This window comes from Tamandua tetradactyla, chromosome 2, assembly GCF_023851605.1.
Source record: "Tamandua tetradactyla isolate mTamTet1 chromosome 2, mTamTet1.pri, whole genome shotgun sequence".
In the NCBI taxonomy this organism is placed as follows: domain Eukaryota; kingdom Metazoa; phylum Chordata; class Mammalia; order Pilosa; family Myrmecophagidae; genus Tamandua; species Tamandua tetradactyla.
In genome coordinates, this window is record NC_135328.1 from 176,690,537 (window position 1) to 176,713,880 (window position 23,344).

Consider the following 23,344-nt stretch of genomic DNA (forward strand, 5'->3'; position numbering starts at 1 on the left):
TATGGTAAATAAGGAGTTCACAGTCTAGAGAGGAAGACAGACAAGAAAGAAATAATTATAAAGTAGTGATCATATGCTCTGTGAGAAGTTGTAGGGGAGCATAGACATCCCTGAGTCTCCCTTCCTCCTCCCCCACCACAACAATTCTAACAAGATGTTAAGAGATAGATAAAGATGGATTACCCAGTCTTGAAAACTAACACAATAAGGATGAATGGAGGAAAGTGGGCAACATCAAGAAAGCAGTTGTAAGTCACACCTGCCTCAAGGGGGCAGTGTGGGTTCCAGCCCCACCAGCAGGGGTGGAAACAGCCAGGACAGGACTTTAGGACTCAAAAAAAGCAATGTCCTTCCCAATATCAAGAGGTGGTTGTAGTCCACAGAGCGACAAGCTCCTGGGAATCATCTGCCACAGAAGTTGGAAAAGTAGTATGGTGGCAAGATGACCCATGGTTGAGGAACTTATTCTCAAGGACTTAAGAGGTCCTTTGAGAGGCTCTCAGAAATAGCTAAAAGACAACTTTTAAAAATATATATATACATTACCTTTTTTTAATTGTATATTATCATGTATATACAAAGCAAAGAAATGAAAAAGCAATAGTTTTAAAAGCACTCTTCAACAAGTGGTTACAGGACAGATCCCAGAGTTTGTCATGGGCTACCATACAATCCTCTGATATTTTTCTTTCCAGTTGCTCCAGAATATAGGAAGCTAGAGGGCTTAAATACTTTTTTATCGTCACAATTGACTTTTTTTTCCTTCTTTAAAAAAAATATTTTTTTATTGTGAAATATAATTAAGATACCTTGAGGCAGATTTAATTCTTACAAATAAATATTGAGGTGGTCATACTAGAATAATTTGGGTATCAAAAAGTTATTAAGTAGTATAATCTCATTTGGTAGTTACAGGGGAGTGAGGCTGGGGCATGTAGGTTGTATTTGAGAGTTCCACTTGGGATTTTTATGAGTCTTCTTAAGAAAAATTTATATCTAGAGCATGGACTTGTTAGGTCGGGGGAATGGGGAAGGGCACTGCAACTGGAGCTGCGGAGGCTGTGTCGCCCCTCCCAACCTGAATTCTGGAACTAATGAACTACCCCTTCCGGACGTCACCTGACCTCCATCCTTAAAAGCTGCCCACGCCAAAGCCCATGCATGCACTCACCTCCCTCCATCTTGGGTTTGGTGAGTTCTGCCCAGGAGCGCAGAAATCACCCCCCCCCCCCCTTTAAATTTCCTGGTGTACCTTTCTTCTTTCTCACCCTTTCACCTCCTAAACCTTTCAGGACTTAACACTACCTCTAGAAATAAAGCCAATTTATGTTTAGGACAATAACTAAGATAACATTAGAGCTTGAGCTGTTTTTGGCCCTTAAAAGAGGAGGCCCTAGCCAGGTGAAGATCCTGTCTTTGTCTTGTGGAGGAAAGAACCCAGGAAGAAGAACAAGGTCAGAAAAACACAAATTCCTAAGTGGTGCTTTATGGTGGGATCAGAAGTGGCAAACACCCAAGCCACCTCCCATCATGAGAATAAAATGGGTCAGGTGTGGTTTGAGTACTGATTGTAAGGCTCGAGTTTCCTACAGGATTGTGGACGTAAGGGAAGAGGCGAAAAATCTGTGGTTTATGTTGCACCCTGGCAATGTTCAGAAGAGGTAGATACATTGGTGGGGACTGGATCCAAACTCTTTAAAATGTTTGTCTGAAGCATACAGGGGTAGCACATCTGGAGTTCTCATCTTCATCCCTGGTATTGAAGCCATTGAAAATCAAAGCAGGGAAGAGCCAAAAGTTCTTATCCTTTCTGCTTCTTCTCTGGGTCCTTTAACTTAAACCTTAATTGGAGGATTTTCCAAAATTCAAAGAGTGGAATGAGAAAGTGATGAACCACAGAAATAGTATCTTACTCCAAGAATGGGTTGTGACTGGGCTTTAGGGAAAGCGGCACAAGCTAGAGGACCCTTTTAGAAAATGGGGCAGGCTGTCTGTGTTGTCTGAGATGGGTGGTTTTTTTTATAACACCTTAGAGAAGTACTGATTAACTGTGTCATCTTTGAGTTCCACATTCCATAGATCCCCTGTTGTGATAGTTAAGTAAAAAAAATCAGGTGGGATCTGAATTTGTGTGGATTTCCTGGCTCTGAATAGAAATTCCAAAATAAACCAGCACACTGTGTTACATATACAGGATGACTTGGCCATTTCTATGGAGTTATTTTTCCAGCAGTGACTATCAGAGCAGATATAAAATCCTTACAGCTGCAGAGGACATAAACAAGGTACATTTTATCTGTCTTGTATTGACTCATCAATTTGCAAGGATGGGGATTTCAGGAACCCCTGTTACTTTTCAAAAGGTTGCTGGAGAAAATGATTAGTCATTTGAATTTATATGGAAGTGTTAATTTATTCATTTATATATTTGCCAAAACCTTGAGGAACAGAGAAATGGCTCTTCAGGAGTAGCTGACATGTCTTTTTTTTTCCTCTGCCCAGATTTTCTATGAGGAAGTTCCCCTCTCCTATTCCCAATATATGTGACCTACGTGAACTAATTATAATATGGAGTCAGTGACTGGTTCAGGGATGAGCAGGTGATCCAAGCTAGTCCAATAAGACTCAGTCTCCAGAATTTTCCTGTAATTATATGGAGAAACGTGTACTCTCTTGGAGTGGTTAAATAAGTGGAATGTCAGCCTGAATCTGCTGGAGGCTATCTTTTGTCACCACCTGGGGAAACATCAGAGAGAAGGGGAACTGAGAATGAGTATAGTTCCTATTAACATTGTTTGAACATCTCAAATCAGTTGTGCCTGAAGTAAGACTAGCCCCCCCGCCTTCTTTTTGGGCTTTAAGCTAGTTTCGATCACTTGCAAGTGAAAAAGTCATGCTAATGCAACGATACTAGACCATTTGAGAGACTCAGGCCTGATGTTGTCCCTTTACAACTTCAGTCATTTTGCTCAATCTCAATAAACGATGATGACAGGCCATTGAGAAAATTTCCATTATTAATAACAGCTCCCATCCCCAATAATGGAAAATTAAATATATTAGAAAGGTGTATATGTTTACAATCATCTTCCAGGATTACAAAATCCTTTAGTGTTCTAATTTGGGATTGTTGGGGCAGATCCAGGGCACCAATTCAGGAGAATCAGCATAAGTATAGAAGGTATAGAAGTCAAGTTCTTCACTCCCTTGAGCTCTTTTGGGGGTTCAAGGACTTGGTGACCTGAATGAGCTGCTAATTCAGGCTTCTGTTCTAGGAACTGCTGACCCACACCAATGCCAATTTTTTTTTTAACTTTTTTTTATTGTATAGTATAATGTATATACAAAGCAAAGAAATAAAAAAGCAATCGCTTTCAAAGCACTCTTCAAAAAGTGGTTACAGGATAGATCCCAGAATTTATCATGGGCTACCATATGATCCTCTCATATTTTTCCTTCTAGCTGTTCCAGAATATGGGAGGCTAGAGGGCTTAAATACTTATTTATCATCACAATTGACTTTTTTTCCTTCTTTTTTTTGTGAACAATAACATATATACCAAAAAGCTATAAATTTCCAAGCACAGCACCACAATTAGTTGTAGAACATATTTCAGACTTTGACTTGGGTTACAATTTCACAATTTTTGGTTTTAACTTCTATCTGCTCTAAAATACTGGTGACTGAAAGAGATATGAATTTAATGATTCAGCATTCATATTCATTTATTAAGTCCTGTCTTCTATGTATAATTCCACCATCAGCTTTGATCTTTCCATACCTCTCTTTGGGTTGTTTGGGCTATGACAATTCTAAATTTTTGATATTGGGAAGGTCTGTCACTAATATGGGGTAGTGAGATGGAACTATCTGATGTTCTGGAGAGGCTGGGCTAGGTTTCAGAACTAATCTGGACCAGGGACCCATCTGGAGGTTATAGGTTTCTGGCAAGTTACTGTAGTGCTTGGAACCCTTGTGGAATCTTATAAATTGCCCTCAGTGTTCTTTAGGATTGGCTGGAATGGTCCTGGTTAGGGGTTGGCAGGTTTTGAAAGGTCACAAGGTCTACCTGAAGCTTGTGTAAGAGCAACCTCCAGAGTAGCCTCTCAACTCTATTTGAACTCTCTCCGCCACTGATACTTTATTAATTACACTTCTTTTACCCCATTTGGTCAGGATGTAATTGTTGATCCACAGTGCCAGGTCTGGATTCATCCCTGGGAGTCCTTTCCCATGTTGCCAGGGATACTTTCACCCCTGGATGTCATGTCCCACATAGGGGGGAGAGCAATGATTTCACTTGCAGAGTTACCAATGCCAATATTGAGGACATGAGGATAGGTAGTACATTAGAAAATTGTACACTGTATTGTACTGTGACACCGTGTTAGAAAAATATAGTATATTTTACTATACTGTGTGACACTGTATTTAAAAAGGAGAATTCCTGGTTCAAAAGTGGGGAATCACAAGTAAATTCTGAGAGACAGCATGTATGTCAGGTGCTAGATTACACTCTACTTACCTACGTGTTTCACAATGCCTGGCTGGTTGGTAACTGGCCACTATAGATCTGAGTTTAGCTTTAGTTCTCTTCATTAACTATATTCACAGAACACTGAGTCAGTCCATGAGGCAAGTTTAGCAGGAGTCTTCAGCCATGGACACCATATTCACAGTGGCATTTGACCATTTGGACCAGGGTAGGTCATTACTACCTCAGCTGTGAGTATAGGTTAGGAGAGACAAGTGATTGTCAGGCTCCAGGCCAAGTATGTGTGGAGGTCACTAAAATAAATAATCAAGGTCTCCCAAGGGAGAGGATCAGGGCCTCTACTAAGGGAGACGGTTTCTGGACCTGATTAATGAGGCTGGAGAGAACATTTGACATTTTTGGCCGCACAGCATCTGACCACACTTCCCATTTTGGAAGACTCCCAAATCATATGGAAGGTAGGACCCACGAACTCTGATATGGTGTAGAAGATGCAAGAATGAAATAAAGTAATATTTTAGGATTTGGAGCTGTCCACTAAGGTTAAAATAACTAACTGGAGATATAAATTTATAGCCTGAGAGTGGGAGAGGAAAGTCAAAGCGATTGACCAATCTAATTTACCACTGATGGAGGAACCTGGCCCAATTGGTAGCCATTAGGGCTAATGAGGAAGCTCTCTGCAAGGCACTGTTCAAGGCCCCTTGGGGAAAGTGGACAGTGATTCAGGGAGTAAAGGAGAGGAACTTGGTTAGGATTCTTGGGTCACACATAAAGGAATCCAGTTATAAAAGGAGACTGCTTAAATAAACAAAGAATTCATACAAGCAGTCCCATTAGACCTGGCAAGGGGAGCCCCTGCATTTGATTCCATGCCTAGAGGGTCCAGCTTTGGCTTTCCTCTGGGCTAACTCTATTTCCCATAAGATAAGAAATCTGCAGGACCAGGGGAATTTATTCATTCAGAACCCTCGCCTCCATTTGTAAACCATGTTCTCAGTATCCAAGAGTCTAGAATTCCCTGTTCAGATGGCCCCAAGTTTCTTTCCAGGACCTTTATGGGCTCTTCCCTGAATATCTTCTCCCAAGGATAGACAGCATTGCCAGTGTGAGTACCTTTAGACCATAAGGGAGGTCAAAGGGCAGCTGTTTGTAGCCGGGTGGTGGAGAGGCTTGGTCTTGTGCATGAGTCTCCTCCATGTACTGTGCAGAATGGAGGCAGGAATTGAAGAGAGAAGGGTCAGTTCTCCTTGCCACCAAGTTCTAGTAGAATCCTGTGGATCCCTGGATTCTAAAATTGAACCTAGTCTTCTAGGTTTATATGAAGGTATAGTTGTCAAGGTTGGAAGATTGAATATGTTTTATTTAAAACTGTTAGTTTGACTTATAACTTTTAAATATTTAGACATATGGACCTTCACTTAAATTGCCTCAAACCCTGCAAATGTTAGGGATGGACCTGACCATAAGATTAGGGACAAAGCTGGGCCTCAGGAATTCCTGGACTCAGGGAATTGACTGATGCTAATGTTCTTTCCATTCCTTATTCCTGTTCCTTTCAGGGAATTTCCTTCCTATTTGCCTTTCTGAAGACAGGCTTACTTTGCAGCTCAGCCCTCATGGTAGACACTGGTCACAACCAGCTCCCGAGATTCTAAACCCTTGGAGAGATCAGTTCTTATTTGGGATCCTACTTCCAAATATTTGTGGAAGAAACTCTAATTGACACAGCCTGTATCTCATTAACTATAGCCAGGGGTTAGTCATATACAAACTAGAATGCAGATACCATGGCTCACTATGGAGAGGCTTCAAAGTGTGTCCACTACAATGGGGCAGTTGACAAATCAGCATGGATCCACTCACACGCTCAGGTCTTAACCTACGAGGGGTGCTTTTGAGACTGGTTGATTCACCCAGTGATGCCCTGGAAGTGAGTGAATCATCTGGAGAAACAGAGGAGGAAAATACAGAGAAAGATTCTCAACTAGAAAAATTGTGATTTTGTTACAGTAACCTGTCTTTTTTTTTTTTTTTTTTTTTTTTTAGTAACCTGTCTCTTAGGGTGGGATGTGAAGATTACCTAATCAATCACCGAGTATGGCTTTTTCTATCTCCTAAATACACACTGCTCTCTATCCCCACAATCCCTATTGTAGTTCCTGTCAAAGCTATCTTCTGCTTGCATCATTGCAGTAACCTACTACACGTTTTCCATGTCTTCAGAATTTGCACCTTCAGTCTGCTCTGCAGCTAGTGATGATTTTAAAATATGATCATACATGTCCTGTACTTAAAATTATGTCATGTTCTTGCCCTATTGCTGTGAGGGTAAAGTACAAATTTCTTATCTTGACTGTCAAGGCTCTTTATACTTACCCTGCAGCTTCATCTCTCACTGCACTCCACTTCTTTCAGTCTTGAGAACAGTCTCTCCACACAGGCAGCTGACCCAGATAGCCAGTCAAGCCCCTAGTTCATTACGTTTAACCCAATACAAAATATGACTCTCCTGCCTTAAATCAATCCCTATAAAACAATCAACAGGAGTCAAGCTAACTTCCTTTTTTAAATATATATATATTTTTACTGTAAACAAAAACAAAACACATTCTTTTTTTGAAGCTAATATATTTTATTAATTTTTTAAAAAATATAACAAATAAAAACATTCTTAACATATGATCATTCCATTCTACATATATAATCAGTAATTCACAATATCATCACATAGTTGCATATTCATCATCATGATCATTTCTTAGAACATTTGCATCAGTTCAGAAAAAGAAGTAAAAAGACAACAGAAAAAAATTCATACAAACCATACCCCTTACCCCTCCCTTTCATTGATCACTAGCTTTCAATCTACTAAATTTATTTTAATCTTTGTTCCCCCATTATTTATTTTTGTTCTGTATGTTTTACTCGTCTGTTGATAAGGTAGATAAAAGGAGCGTCAGATGCAATGTTTTCCCAATCACACAGTCACACTGTGAAAGCTATATCATTATACAATCATCTTTAAGAAACATGGCTACTGGAACACAGCCCTACATTTTCAGGCAGTTCCCTCCAGCCTCTCCATTACATCTTGAATAACAAGGTGATATCTATTTAATGCGTAAGAATAACCTCCAGGATAACCTCTCGACTCTGTTTGGAATCTTTCAGCCATTGACACTTTATTTTGTCTCATTTCACTCTTCCCCCTTTTGGTTGAGAAGGTTTTCTCAATCCCTTGATGCTGAGTCTCAGCTCATTCTAGGATTTCTGTCCCACATTGCTGGGAAAGTCCACACCCCTTGGAGTCATGACCCACGTAGGCAGGGGGAGGGTACTGAGTTTGCTTGTTGTTTTGGCTGGAGAGAGAGGCCAAATCTGAGCAACAAATGAGGTTCTCTTGGGGATGATTCTTAGGCTTAATTTTAAGTAGCCTTAGTCTATCCTCTGTGTGGTTAAGTTTCATATGAACAAACCCCAAGATTCGGGGTTCAGCCTGTTGCTTTGGCTGTCCCCATTGCTTGTGAGAATATCAAGAATTTTCCACTTGGGGAAGTTGAATGTTCCCCCTTTCTCCCAGGGACTTTGCAAATAGTTTTTTACTCACTGTTCAAAGCACTCTGGGATTTATTGGGCATCACTCTGGACAAACATACAAAATCTTATGCCCTACTCAAGGTTCCATGTACTTATGGTACAAACATTCTTGACATACAACCATTCTTGACATGGTTACAATCAGTGGCTCACAATATCATCACATAGTTGTGTATTCATCACCATGATCATATTTTTGAACATTTGCATCGCTCCAGCAAAAGAAAGAAAAAAGAAAAAACTCATACATGCCATACCCTTTACCCCTCCTTCTCATTGGCCACTAGTATTTCAATCTACTCAATTTATTTTAACCTTTGTTCCCCCTATTATTTATTTCTTATACATATTTTTTACTCATCTGTCCATACCATAGACAACAGGAGCATCAGACACAAGGTTTTCACGATCACACAGTCACATTGCAAAAGTTATATCATTATACAATCATCTTCAAGAAACATGGCTACTGTAACACAGCTCTACAGTTTCAGGTACTTCCCTCTAGTCACCCAATACATCATAAACTAAAAAGGGGATATCTATATAATATGTAAGAATAACCTCCAGAATAATCTCTCTACTCTGTTTGAAATCTCTCAGCCACTGACACTTTAGTTTGTCTCATTTCTCTTTTCCCCCTTTTGGTCAAGAATGTTCTCTCGATCCCTTGATGCCGAGTCCCAGCTCATCCTAGGATTTCTGTCCCTTGTTGCCAGGGAGGTTTACACCCCTGGAAGTCATGTCCCACATGGGGTAGGGGAGGGCAGTGAGTTTGCGTGCCTTGTCAACTGAGAGAGAGAGAGGCCAGATCTGAGCAACAAAAGAGGTTCTCTGGGGGTGACTCATAGGCCTAATTTTAAGTAGGCTTAGCCTATCCTTTGCGGGGATAAGTTTCGTAGGCTAACTTCCTTTTTATGTCTATAAATATTGTTTGCCATCTTTAGAATCCTGAAGCTACTTTTGTTCTGGCAAGTGATCTGGCTTCCTTTGCTGCAGCAAAACTTTGGTGTCCTGAATAAAATACAGTAGTCTGCAAAGTTAACTCTGATTTTTCTTTCAACCATTTTGGAGGTCTCACTGAAACACAGAAGGTGCCCTTTAGAGTTCTGGGCTCTGGTGACTGGCCTGGTATGGTGTCCCCCGCCTCCCCCCACCCCCCAGGTAACCCCTTACTATATTTGCATTCTGAAATTTGCATTGCATTCACCTGTCTTTTACTCAAGGTTGGTTTAGGTACCTTTGGTTTGGGTTTGGTTTCAGTTCTATCCTCAAACCTTCCATTTGGTTTCATTTCATTTCTCCTTCCAGCTCTCTAATTTTCTGTCTCTCTCAGAGACATAAGGTTTGGAAACCCATGAGGTCCAATAAGCTGACTCCCAATCTGGGTCATAAAATGAGAGATCTGCTAGTCCTTTTGGTTCTTTGTAATGCACCTTCTTTTCTATCTGTTGTGCTACCTGTGCTCAATTCCAGATGGGAACTTCCACTCACCAGAGGATTCAGCTGAGGTCAGAGAGGTATCCGAGTGGCTGAGCTTGGGGCCCAAGAGACATTTCATCTGAACACAGCTCATCTTGTTCTAAATCTCTTTTTCTCTTGCTAAAACTCCTACTTCTTATATATACTAGTATGTTGGATCTCTGACTTTCTGTTCATAAATGGATCTGATGAAGGATGATTTGTCTTTGTAGTGGCCACTTTGAGAAACTTTATAGGAACAAAATTGTGCACTTGAGAAGTGCCTTAAAAAAAAATCCAAGATTGGTACTTGGATGCTGCTAGAGGACAATCTGTGTCCAGCTTCATGTAAAGGTTCATTAGAAAAAGAAAAAAAAACCAAAACAAAACAAAGGGGAACAAACTCCAAACCAAACCTATAGCTCCCCATCTTCCTTTACCCAGCCCGTCCCCCATAGCTACTCTAGCTTCTCTAAATGGTTCCTCTTTACCTTCTAAAGGAAAATGACCTAGTCCAGGCTCCTTTAAAGATTAAGCCTTCTATAGAAACTGGCTGCCCTCTAGAGCAGAATTTAAACTTTGGACCCAAACTGAATTAAGAGCTATGATTAAAGGTTTCCCCAAATAAGACCAGCAATTATTCATAGAAGAATTTCGAATTCTTTTAGGTGCGTGTGATCCAGGGCTACTTTACCTCTATCAGCTTGTGCATATGTTGGTCAAAACTTCAGATGCTAAATGAGATGCTGGATGACAAAAACCGATTGGATTGACCTGGAAAGGGCCCTACAAGATTTCTCTTTCCACAATAATTCTGGGAATCAAATATGTCTGAGAAATAGGGCAAACTTTCTCTAAGATTGCAGATTAGGGCAAAGAAATCCTTAAAAGTCTCTACCACAAATTATGATGGGAAATCTTTAGATCGCATGTTAAATAAATAACCTCAATTTGTCCAATCTGCAAGAACAAAAATTCTGATAAAAATGTAAGAGTGGTGCAAGGAGGAAAAGCCACTCTTTTTTTTTTTTTAAAGGAAAGACAGAGAGAAGGAAGGAAGGAAGGAAGAAAGGGAAACATCTTTAAACATTTTCTTGTATTCTGTTTCTCCGTATTTGTTACATGGGCTGGGGCCGGGAATCGAACCGAGGTCCTCCGGCATAGCAGGCAAGCACTTTGCCCGCTGAGCCACCGCGGCCCGCCCCTAAAAGCCACTCTTTTATATAAACTAGTGAGTTTTGTATTTCTGTGTAAATTTTCATGGTTGAAAAATTTTAATTGAAGCTATAAGCTCTCTTTGTGTCTGTTGGTAAGTTTGATGTATATTTTCCTACCTCTGAATGGTAATATGAAATTAACATATAAAAATCCTTAAAAGAGCACTATTCAAATTGCTTAAAGATAATTAAGTGCTTATATATAAATTAATACTCCCAAAGACCCAGATATTAAGGTAACTGAACATCTAATACTTCCAACATATAAAGAGTATTCATAGAACTAAATCCAAATGTTTTAAAAATTCAAGTGCACATAATCCAGATAAACCTTTGGCATACAGGACGATTAATTAATAGTTAAATAAAAATAGCTATGTCTTCTGAGTTATCAATATTAAGTATAAAACAACTTTGTAATTTTATTCTACTTAGGTTTGTTCTTCCTAAATTTATGCAGTTTAACTCATCAAATAGGCTAGCATTATATCTACTAGATATTTAAAGTGATGAAAAATGTAAATTTGTGTTGAACTAAATTGAGTCATGATTCTGACAGACTTTATTTCAAGAGTTATTGCAATGTAAAAAAAAAAAAAAAAAAGAGTTGTTGCAATGTGTAGGGGATCAGCTTGAAGACAATTTCCAAGACCTTTTGGGGAGCTTAGGTGCATAAGGAATGTAAGATGTGTTTTTCTTAAGGAAAAAGAGTAGTTTTGTCCTAAGGTAAATTGAGAGGCACAGAATGAGAAACAGTAAAGTGTAGGACAAAACCTAAGTAGATATAGAAGGCTGTACAAAGTTTGTGCAAATGCATTTTATTTGTCATGGTCAACGCTGATTAAGATTTGATAAGACTTATTTTAAAAAAGCTTTCATATCAAACAGTATATTCACACAAAGCTAGAATTTGATTTTCTCTCTGTTAAAATGATGAAATTTTCTTAAATTATTAGTCTGCTTTTAGTGAGAAGTTATAGAATATTTTTCTTAACCATTTGCCTAGAGGCAAAGATTCTATGTCATTTCAGAATAATAGCCTCATTAATATTTATATTGACCTAATCATCTTCTATTGTTTAAGAAAACAAGTCTTAGTTTTAAAAGAACTTCTTGTTTCTTTCTTTTTAAAAAAAATAATTGTATTACCTCCTATATTTACTTTTCAAATCTTTTATTGTCACTTAGGTTAGGTAGGTAATCAACTATTGTTTATTGGTGACTTATGATCCTATTTAGCAAAATGTTAAAATGCCTGACAACTGTTGACATTTTGCCTTCTCAAAATCGAACCCTAAAGGATATCTTTTTATTTCAAACTCTCTTTGGGGTTTCCCAGAGGATCCCTGGAAAATCACAAAGGATTTGTTCTTTCACCTTATAAAAAGAGAGTTGCTAGACATAGTTAGGTTCGTTTGACATGTTAGGAGTTGCATGGGAAGTGTTGTCAAATTAAAAGGGACTTTCTAACCTTCTGTGGGTTAAATTTGTATGGGTAAGGGCGGGCCACAGTGGCTCAGCAGGCAGAGTTCTCACCTGCTGTGCTGGAGACCCAGGTTCTATTCCTGGTGCCTGCCCATGCAAAAATAAATAAATAAATTTGTATGGGTAAAATGCTATTCATATAAATAGTCAGAGATTATATAAAATTCCTAAAGATTTTTTTCACTGTCCATGATATGTCCTGATAGTGATCTGCATGATATTAGGGAACAGGATGGTGTTATAGGTCATAATTCTATTTATTCCTAAAAAATACCACATGCTACAAAAATAACTAAATTTCCTTTTCAGTTATACTGTTTTACTCTGATGATTCTCTGAAAGTGCTTGCAATCAGCTACAGATCAGAACTTCATCTTCAGACAAAAAAAAAAAAGGAGTATAATAGAGAAGCCAGGCAAACATATAAATTATGCTCAATTAACATAACCCTGGTAAAACTGTAAAAGTGGGACAGGGTCAAACCCTCAACTTCAGGATGCTTTTGGACATCTTTAAATGAACTTTATACAGTTACCCCCTTCTTTTATAGAATATGAATATGCCATTGCTAACATATATCTATATTCTAGATGAATAGAGACTTTGTCTTATCACAAGGTTATAGTCCTCACAGTAGTGAAAAAACTACTAGACTTTGTTTTCCATCTAGGGAATTCCTGCTACATTCTCAAGCAACTGAGGCTCCCAATTTACTGGAACTGTAATCAAGGAACTTTGCAAGGTCTTAACTCAAAAGCTTCAATGTCCCTACCATCCTCAATTGTCAGAAGAGGTAGAAAGAACAAACTTAAATTAGCTAAATTATTTGAATTCCTCTCTCTACTTTGGCCTAGGGCTCTTTCCTTAGCCTTGATTGCTATAGGTTCTAGCCCACTGGGAAAACATTGGCTAACCTTCTATGAAATCATAATGGGAAGACTCATGACGTTTGTTATTTCTCCTACTTTGCCAACTTGAACCTATTACAATGTGAAATTGCTCATTATTACAAGGAACTAATTACATATACCCCATACCACCATTCACAGATCTAGGCTGCCTTTCCCAAGCTTCCTGTACAGCAGATTCTACAAGACCTTTAACCTGGAGACTTGATATACTGGAAGAGCCGTCAAAAAAAGACAGCTTTACAACCTGGAAGGAAAGGATCTTATCAAGTCTTATGGACCACCACTATGGAAATAAAACTATAGGGAACTGAATCCTGGGTCCATGTGACACAACTAAAACATATTCTAAGCCCTTTTAGGTTACTCCCATTTCAGATCTAAAGCTAAAATTGCTATGAGGCTTCCAGAAGCAGACAGTGTCTGATGTAGACAACTTATACCCAAGATTTTGGCATAAGTAGATGATGCCCAAGATCACGGATCAAGACATGCCTGAATTTCCTTATCTTAGTCGTTGTTCTTTCTTTTCACCATTTGACTAAACATTCTCTTATTCATTCTATACTCCTTACAATGCCCACTCTCCATCCCCAATAACACATTATCTTCTCTTTTCTTTTCTCTTTACCATATTTACCCTAATTCTCCCCTACGTGCTCCTACTTTGAAGGCAATTTTTTTGCATACCATATAGCAAAGAAACCAATCAGTGTATGCTGGGTCTATGCCCCCCGCCCCCCCCCCCCCCCACATAGTCCCTAAGTAGTTATTCCTCTAATAACCATCACCCTTACACTTATAGACTTGGCCCTGACCGGAAACATCAGGTACCCAATCAAATAGATCTCCTTTTTTGAGTAACTCCTTAAGAGCCCCTAAGACTGGGATTATGATGTTGACTCTCTAACCCAAGGACTATGGTGTTTTTACTAGAAAATGGTTATAAAGACCAACCTTAGAGCTAGGGCTGTGATTCCTAGGACTGGAGTTCGACTATGACATGGTTTCATCAGTTTGAGGCACTATGTTTAGTGCAAAGTGATTTACAGTCATTTCTTGGAAAGTGTGCTGGTTTGAAACTGTCATGTATCCCAGAAAAGCCATGTTCCTTAATCCTCATTCAATATTACTTGGTGGGATCTTTTTTATTGTTTCCGTGGAGATGTGATCTACCCAACTGTGGGTGGTAACTTTTGCTTAGTTGATTTCCATTGTGAGATGTGTCTCTACCCATTCAAGGTGGGTTTGCTTATTGGAGTCCTTTTAAGAGGGAACCATTTTGGAAAAAGCTTTAGTGCGGACAGAACCCACACAGCCAGAGATCTCTGGATATGCAGAAGGAAAATGCCCCTGGGGAATCCTTATGAAATAAGAAGTGAGGAGAGAAAGCTAGCAGACATCACCATGTGCCCTCCCAGCTGACAGAAGTGTTTTGGACAGCACTGGCCTTTTTTGAGTGGAAGTAACTTCTTGTTGGTGTCTTAATTTGGACATTTTCATGGCCTTGGAGCTGTAGACTTGCAGCTTAATAAATTCTCTTTTTAAAGGTCATTCCTTTTCTGGTATATTGCATCCTGGCAGTTTTAACAAACTAAAACAGAAGGATTGTCCTTTATTCTGAAATTATGTCCTCTCTATATCTTTATATTAGATGTTAAGATGTCTTTTTCTTTAAAATTGAATTATAGTGACATTAGATGGTAACCATTCTTCCCTAGTGACTTGCCTGACCAAAAAATAGGGGAAGCGTTCAGAAAGTGAACCCTATTAGAGTTGAGATTTCAGAGAGGCTGACATTTTTTTTTTAACTTTTTTTATTAATTAAAAAAAATTAACAAACAAAACATTAAGATATCATTCCATTCTACATATACAATCAGTAATTCTTAATATCATCACATAGTTGCATATTCATCATTTCTTAGAATATTTGCATCGATTTAGAGAAAGAAAAAGACAACAGAAAGAGAAATAAAACGATAATAGAGAAAAGAAAGATTATACAGACCATACCCCTTACCCCTTGCTTTCATTTACCACTAGCATTTCAAACTAGACTTATTTTAACATTTGTTCCCCCTATTATTTATTTTTATTCCATATGTTCTACTCTTCTGTTGATATAGTAGCTAAAAGGAGCATCAGACACAAGGTTTTCACATTCACAGAGTCTCATTGTGAAAGCTATATCATTGTTCAATCATCATCAAGAAACATGGCTACTGGAACACAGCTCTACATTTTCAGGCAGTTCCCTCCAGTCTCTCCGCTACATCTTGAACAACAAGGTGATATCTACTTAATGCATGAGAAATCTCCAGGATAACCTCCAGAGGCTGACTTTTATGGCTATGGTATTGTCTTTCTCTTGTTTACAGGGTCCTGGGAGAAGCGAGTATAAGCACCAACTTCAAAGCCCTATGCTGGTAGTATACTGGGTTAAATAGCTCTGTTGTCCTGGAAAAGCAGACATGATCCAAAGGAAGAATTTGAGTTGTTGTTGGAGAACACAGAAGTCTACACTTTAATAGAGAATCAGTGTGGAGTGTGAGGTTAAGACTCAGGATTCAAGGAGGTCAAGAAGAGACTGAGAAACAGCAAGGCTGGAGGGAAAAGATGAAGATGGTAAACAAAGGGTGCTATCATGTCTTGATCTTATTGCCTCAGGGAGAGTTAGCCAGTTTAAAAGCACAGGGCTCAGCTAAACTGTTATTGCTTGATCACATGAGTCTGCCTTACTAGATGCTGAGCTCATTATGGGAAGAAATGGCCTCTTACTGAGTATCCCAAGAACTTGGTCACAGGAGGGGCTCAGTTGACTTGAATTTGGATTAAGCCTGTCATTTTAGACTGGTCTCCCCTTCTGCCTTTAACATATAATCAATCTACTTTAAGTGCAAATATCATAAATTTGATACAATTACATTTTCATTTTCCATATAAAAATATATTGCTTTTGAACAAATACTTTTAAGAGCCTTTACTTAGCCCTAAAATTACATATTTTAGAGTTCTACCAGCACCAACAGGGGATAAATAGAATTATGAATGAATTTGAGGAATAATGGTGATCTTTAATGAACGACTCCTTTGCAAGAAGCATAAGATGGGTAAGAACACAAGATAGCTCTACTCTTGAATGAAAAGAAAGTCACTATTGATATATTAATTGATTTGATTTATCAATATTAAATGCTTAGAGTTGAAGATATAAATGACTAGGCCTTTTACATTCCATGCTTGTGTATTTTCCTACTCAAATAGTGATCTTTAAACCCTAGGGATTGAATCATTTCCCCAGATTTCAGGGATAATGGCCTTGCAGAGCTGACCAGGCACATGGATTATATAAAACCTTTCTAAAAGATGATTAAGTTTTTATTATTCATAGCAAAGAAAAATGCTATTAGTTTTTTTTTTTTTTTTTTAACAAGATTGTCCAATGAGGGAGCTGGATTGATTTTTGCCTCTAACACTGAAACATGTAAATGAGTTAGATTTGAGACCTGTGGAATTGTAGGGTGATTATTGTACATTCCAGAAAGAAGGCATCAACTGCAAATTGTTCCAAACTATTGAAATACTGACCACAGGAAGTGAGCATACTTTATAGCCCTATATGGTGTTACATTTCAGAAATGAGTTGGACTGGAAAATGAAACCACCTCCTCTCACTGCTGAGTTTTTCTGAATTTCCTTTTTCTGAATTTCCTACAAGCTGCTTGGAATTTTGCAAACAATTCACAGCTGATAAAATAAAAGGGCAGCGGAACTGAGTGTCTATGAAGACCTTAGAGGCAGCTGGCAGGAGGAGAGAGAGGGTCACTGTCTGCCCCTCTTGGTTCCTGTAACCAAAGAATTGTACAATTTTTTTGTTTGTCTTTTTGTCCTTTTAAATAAACAGGAGTCAGCTGACGACTACAGAAACGATTAGTTGAATAACCTGAACTAAGACTGCCTCAGGAAACTTCTTGGAGAGTTTACTTGTGACTTTTGCTCCATTCACTTAGAAAACATTCACTGGCTACCCAGTGTGTGCCAGGCGCTATGTGTACACTGATGATTAGAAGACATGTTTACCACCCATGAGGAACTCCAAGAGCAATGGGAGAGAGATAAACTTAGAAAGACACTTTGAACCCGGTGCACCACGGGTTGTGCAGAATTGGCACAGTGGGCTGCAGTAGCACAGTCTGTGGGATCCAATGCTGGCAGGTAGGAGTTTGCCACTTCATAGTAATGTGTTGTGTGAAGGCGAAATTTTTTTACTGTTCTGAAAACTACCAGTCCTTTGGTACAGCTGGCTCTTAGGGTTGACAGGAAGAACTGTGAGAGAAAAGGAGAGGTAGGAAGGGGCTAGATCATCAAGGCCTTGAAGCCAGGCTAAAGAACTCAGACCTTATCTTGAGGGCAAAAAGATTCATTACAGGGTTTAAGCAAGGGAGTGATATGATCAGATTTTTTAAAAAGAGTGTCACTCTTGCCTGAGGAGGTAAAGCGGGGAATTACGAGGGAATTACGAGGAGGCTGTTGTAATCTAGTTAGAAAGGATGAGGGACTGTGGTGAACTGATCTTTGGGTCACCTTTCAATGAAAATTTTTTTTCAAGCTTGGAGCTAATCATATGGACTAGGAAAACTGAGCACTAAAGAGACAACATGGCTTAAAGCAGGTATATACCAGTCTCGAGTAAACTCTCAGGGCACTACAAATGCCACCTCTGCAGGAAGATTTTTCTCACCTGCGTCTGAACATGGACAGAGATTATCACTGTCTTTGGGGCTCCCACAACACTGTTAATTTCTGCATTTTTACATGCACTGTAATTATTTCTTTTGTTGGCCTTCTCCTCTGTGGGCTCTGGACTCACTGTTAGAGACTCTGTCTTATTCATTTTTGCATCCCCAGTGCCTGGAAGCATCAATAAACATTTGCTGAGTGAAGGAAGGAAAGAGGGAAGCTATGATGTAGCAGGAAGGGCACTGGACTGGCAGGACATGGGGGCTCTAATCCTGGCTTGATTACAAACTGGTGCGTGACTTTGAACAAGTCCCTTCACTACTCTGGGTCTCAATGACCTCATCTGTAAAATGAGAATCAAAATACAACCTTCCTTTCAGGGTTATGGAGATTAAATGAAGAAACAGAGCTTGCTGGTTGCTTGCCCTGTTTGTGCCCTGCCTTGGTGAAACAGCCTGGACTATTGTTCCTGTCATTTGGATCTCATTTGTGCTCTCTCTTTCCTAGGGAGAGCTGAGCTGAAAGCTGCTGCCTTGTTGGAAGGGAAGTTTACAGCAGTGACATACATAATATCCAGGTGGCCCCTGTATTGCTGGAAGGGCGGCACCAAAAGAGGGGAGAATGTCAGGCTACAGAGAGAAACCTGCTTCTTTTGTGACCCCTCAAATTGAAGGAGGACCCAAAGTGGGGACAGTGAGGCAGGGCAGATCTATGCCATGTGCTGATGAGTCTGAGGATGCACAGAAATAATGCCCTCTAAGCCTTGGAATTTAGCAGCATCTGGAGGAATGCCACTTCTCTGAAGTCCACTCATTCATCTAATGTCATGATTTCTCAGTGCCTTGGACTGAAATGATAAACCCTATCATGGACTTTCAAGCGCTAAGAAAGATTCAGAAGAGGAGTGGGTAAAAAAAAAAAAAATTGTAAATGCCAAATAAAAGGAATAACATTCTTAAAAATGTGGAAAGGCATGACTTTGTACACTGCTATTTGAAGACTATCAATTCCCAGGTGAGATGTCTTTCTAGGACATCCAAAAGCATCGTTCTTTTTGCATTGTAAAGGTAAACTTTTCCATCAAAACTTGATATTTCCCCAACTTACAGATGGGGGAGACCCTGAAAATTGTAACTGATAATTTGCAGAGTTTTTCTGGGAGTCCCATTTATTAAATGTGGTTATTTAACTAAACGGACTTGGCCTTATCACAAATGATTAAGGGAAGAGGATGAAAGAGGAATAAAAGAGGAGGATTGAGGCCAAAGGAATCCCTTCCCAAAGACTGTCAGTCAGTCCTGGAGTTAAAGCTAGTGACTTTAAAAAAGAAAAGTATGTTTCCATTTTGCAAGGCTTTTAAAAAAATCTCATGTACTCAGATGGCACCTTAAATCACGAAGAACTTTTGGCTGAATTCCAGGCTGATTCTGCTGGCACAGAGAGATCTGAGCTCATACCCTACATTCAGTGCACACAAGAAATATTTCATCCATCTCTGAAATAAAGAGGAGGAATGGAGCAAACTTGAACAGTTTCATGGCAAAACCATAGCAGGGTGATAAGTAAAGGACATTCTATCCATTTGGAGTTACAAAAAGGTACTATTAATTCTAAGTACACTAAGTGGCACTTTTTTTTCCCCATTCTCAAAGTGCTTCACAATGAACTAAGCAACTTGCATAAACCCTAACACAAACCCCTATTTTATAGATATATAAATAAAGGTAGACAGATGTAGTGATTTACCTAAGACTAATTTTAAAAAAGAGAAAGAGGGTAGGCAAAGGAAAAAGAGCAACTCCCAAATTGGTAGATTGTGACCCTGGAGTTTGAGCTCGTAAAGCTGAATTTAATCCATACCCAGGCCAAATATAATTCTCCAGGAGGGAAATGATCCAGCACACCAGAGCTAACATTCTTTAGCTTTGCCAAAAAGCCAGAGGCGATTTGGTGACATGTAGTCAGAACCTCTCTTCTATTTCTCAACTGAAAGAAAGTAAAGCCAACATCATCTGACAGACGCTTCCCACCATGGCAGGGCACTGATTCAAGCCCGTCTGAAGGTAGCATGCTTCCCTTTGAGTCATCATTGCCTTCTGCATCACTGTTATTCTTTGGAGGTCTCCTATTCAAAGGTTTATTTAATATGGACAGTTGGGTCTTAGGTGGCAAGGTTGAATCACAACTTTACTCTAAGTACCAGTCTGAGCACTAGATTATATACTGTGCTTCTTCACTAAATCCCCCCAAGTCTTAGCTGTGAGAAAGGCCTGGGTGATTGCTTTGTGTATTAGAAACTGAACCCCCACAACTAATACTGAAAAGTGGTCCAGACAAAAGCCGCTGTGGAAATAGGAAAGCCATTATCTTTTCTACACTTCCTATCTTCACCCTCATTGGGAGTGCACAGGGACACCCGTGAATAAAAATAAACCAACTTGCCCTTGACTGATTATCCTGCCTTTGGAGTTATCAAATGCTAGTACTTCTGGCTCCCAGATAGGGTGAAGAGACTGCTGAGAAGCCACTCACAGAGTAGAGGTGATCTTTCAGCATCTTCTACCCAGAAGGATGGTTCAGAAGACAGAAATAAATGTGCCTTCCCCCCAAACTGATCTGGCTTCTGAATGGCATCTGTAGCTCAGAAATGTAAGAAAGCATATTCGAATCCTGGTGTGTTTTCTTAGCTCAGCCCTGTCCATCCATGTTGTCTCTTTTTAACCCCTTCTTCTACCCCCAATCAGAACACATTTCTACTGTCTACTCCTAGCAACTATTTCAACTCAGTCGGAGCACCTTTAAGGAAGGCAGAACCACTTTAGGAGGAAGAGGGTGAAACGTGGCAACTCTTCCACAGGCATGAATCAATATAGCAGAGCGCTCAGGGTAGAAGGTTTTGCTAGGGCTTAAATCAGGTTGTCAACTCAAACACAATGGGCTTTGTTACTCCTGTGTAAAGAGGAAATAGAGCAGTTTTTGCCTCTCCCCCTCCCCGCCCCACTGTATTGTGGATAAACAGGCAGGATGGCAATTCTAGGCACAATCTTGAGACGCTAATCTACTAATCTGTTTCTAGCTGCTTACTGTTCCCCAAAATTAATTACCTGTTTCTGAAATATATGGAATCATGCAGCCTTTTCATACTGACGTCTTTCTCATAGCTTTAAGCTTGCGGGGAGGGACTGGGTATGTGGAGACGGGGGTCTGTCAGGTAAACAGAATAGCGCCCTTTTAGAGAGGGATTCTACCATTTGTGGTTTATTTTAGAAACCACACACGCACTGTGATTCCAAGACATTGTTTTTCTGGCTTGAGCACTCTAGCTGGAGGGCCTGCTGTGATGTCCCACTATTTATTTCAGATGTGTGTGGGATACTTTTGGGTTCAAAAGTCTTTGAGTGGGAAGCACGGAGGTACTGCTAAATGCTTCCACAAGAAATGCCTAACTCTCTCCAGGGGAGAATCAGGGACTGGGCTCAGTGGCTAGGGAGGTTCCGGGGGTGGGGTAGGGAAGGGCAGGGACACAGCGCTCACTGTGTGTTAACAGCACTGCAAATGGGTTTGGGGACGTATGTTTTATTTGCAAATTTATCAAGAGGGAGAGAGAAGTAGACCCAGCTTGGTGAAGAGGTCTATGGGGAGGGACTCTGCTCCGGGACCTCCTAAGGACCAGGAGAGTGAGCTCCCAGTCAAGTGACAGCGCGCACCGCTCGCGCTCCCCTCCCCCGCGGCAAGTCTCTGGGCAGAAGCACCTCGCGCCAGCCCGTCCTCCCCCGCTCCTCACTAGGCCGGGCGGACCGAGCCTCAGCGGGAGCCCCGCCTGTCTCCGGGCAGCTCAAGCCCCAAGCGCTGGCCCAGCCTGTCAGTAATCGCCGTTTGCGCTTTCTTTCTTTTTTTTTTCTTCCCCCCTCTTTTTTTTCTTTCCCCCTCTGCCTTTGTCCCGCTTAGTAACTGGGCTCTGACCAATCGCCGTCTCACCGGCCGGCGCCGGCTGTCTCCTGATTGGCCCGCTTGGGGCGCGCAGTAGTCTCCCGCTCCTTCGAGGGAGCAAGGCAGACAAAAGACGCAAGCTCCAGGCTCCGGCAACTAGGATCAGCCAATCACCACTTACCTTATCCTCTCTTCCCCTCCTCCCCTTTTCCCCACTCCCTCCCGGCCTGGCTCGCGTGCTCCCGGCACTGACTCCTGGCGTGCGGCCAGCGCCCGGGCCGTACCATTTTGTTCGATGCCGAGGGGGAGAGAGTATGGCTGATTAAGGAAACGAGGCCTAGAGAGCGGTGAAGAGAGTTCCAAGACGAGAGGGAGGACGATTCTATGAACACTCTCCCGGGCCCTTGAAAGGCTCGCCAGTATATCAAGGCGGGAAAGAGTGGAGGTGGCAGTAGCGTTGTTGGCTGTTCTCCCTGCCCGGCGCGGGTGGGCGGTGCCTCAGCGGGGGGGGGGGGGCTGTATGTGTGTGTGGGAGGCGGGGGAGGGTGTCCCTTCCGCGCTGTTAAAATGAAACTCTAGTGGCTGGAGACTCGGCAGAGCGTGAGGGGAGCCGGCACTGGCGCGTTTGTTCACGGCCCGGCGGGAGCGCCCAGCCGTGCGGAGCTAACTGGACTTTCCAACGGCCCCTAATTTCTAGTCTGCGGCAGCTTCGGTTCGGAGCCCGGCGGGAGCAGTGTCCGAGTCCCGGCTCCTGGGGATATCGCTCTCCGCAGATCAGTGGGACCCCGAAACTTGAACGCAATCCCCGGCCCTCTTCTTATATCTTCCTTTGTCAATTCCCCACCTTTCTTGCGACGCGATCTTTTTTTTTTTTTTTCTTCCGCTTTCCCTCTCCCGAAGGAGGCAAAAGTGGCTTCCGTGGAAAGATTTGAAGGCGGCGGGCTCTTTTCTCTTCGGAGAGCGACTGTGTAGAACGGATTTTTGGGAAGCAGCCTTTTACACCTCTGCTCTGCTCCCCCCTCCCCCCCCAAGCCTCTCCCTACACCTCTGGAGAGAAGAGCCTTGTCTTGAAAGTTCGGGGGCATTTTGCTCGGCGCTGTAGAAGGAGAGAGGGGGAGGACCCCTTCCTCGTCCTGGTAGTTGGCTGGACTTGTGTCGGCCGTTTGGAAACCCCGAAGTACATTTCCGAGTGGGACTTATACAGATATATATTTTTAGATTTTTATCAGATAAAAATAGATATATATGCTCTCTATATATTTCCTGACTACCTGCCCCTGACAGCGCGATGTACAATACGGTGTGGAGTGCGGACCGCGATGACGCAGACTGGAGGGAGGTGATGATGCCCTATTCGACAGAACTGATATTTTATATTGAAATGGATCCTCCAGGTACTTGGGAGAAAAAAAGAATCTTTTGATGGGCCTGATTGGTGTTTAACGAGATCGTGCTGATGTTTTCAGGGCAGAAGTGTTCCTCGGTGCGCTGGGTTCGGGCTGAG

At 41.0% G+C, this 23,344-nt stretch overlaps 1 protein-coding gene across 4 annotated transcripts in view; it reads left to right on the forward strand.

Moving 5' to 3' along the window:
• The window catches only part of PIK3R3 (phosphoinositide-3-kinase regulatory subunit 3), a 193,166-nt gene that overhangs the window by 13,365 nt on the left and 156,457 nt on the right, over window positions 1-23,344 (forward strand). For 2 of the 4 annotated variants that reach the window (XM_077149805.1, XM_077149806.1), the window contains exon 1: window positions 22,373-23,234. The exons of 1 other annotated variant lie outside the window; for it this stretch is intronic. In XM_077149805.1, coding sequence (XP_077005920.1) covers window positions 23,129-23,234 — 106 coding nt within the window. In that variant the 5' untranslated portion in view covers window positions 22,373-23,128. Of the gene's footprint in view, window positions 1-22,067; window positions 22,286-22,372; window positions 23,235-23,344 lie in introns of those variants that run through there. One more of the 4 variants, XM_077149808.1, reaches the window with a different exon arrangement.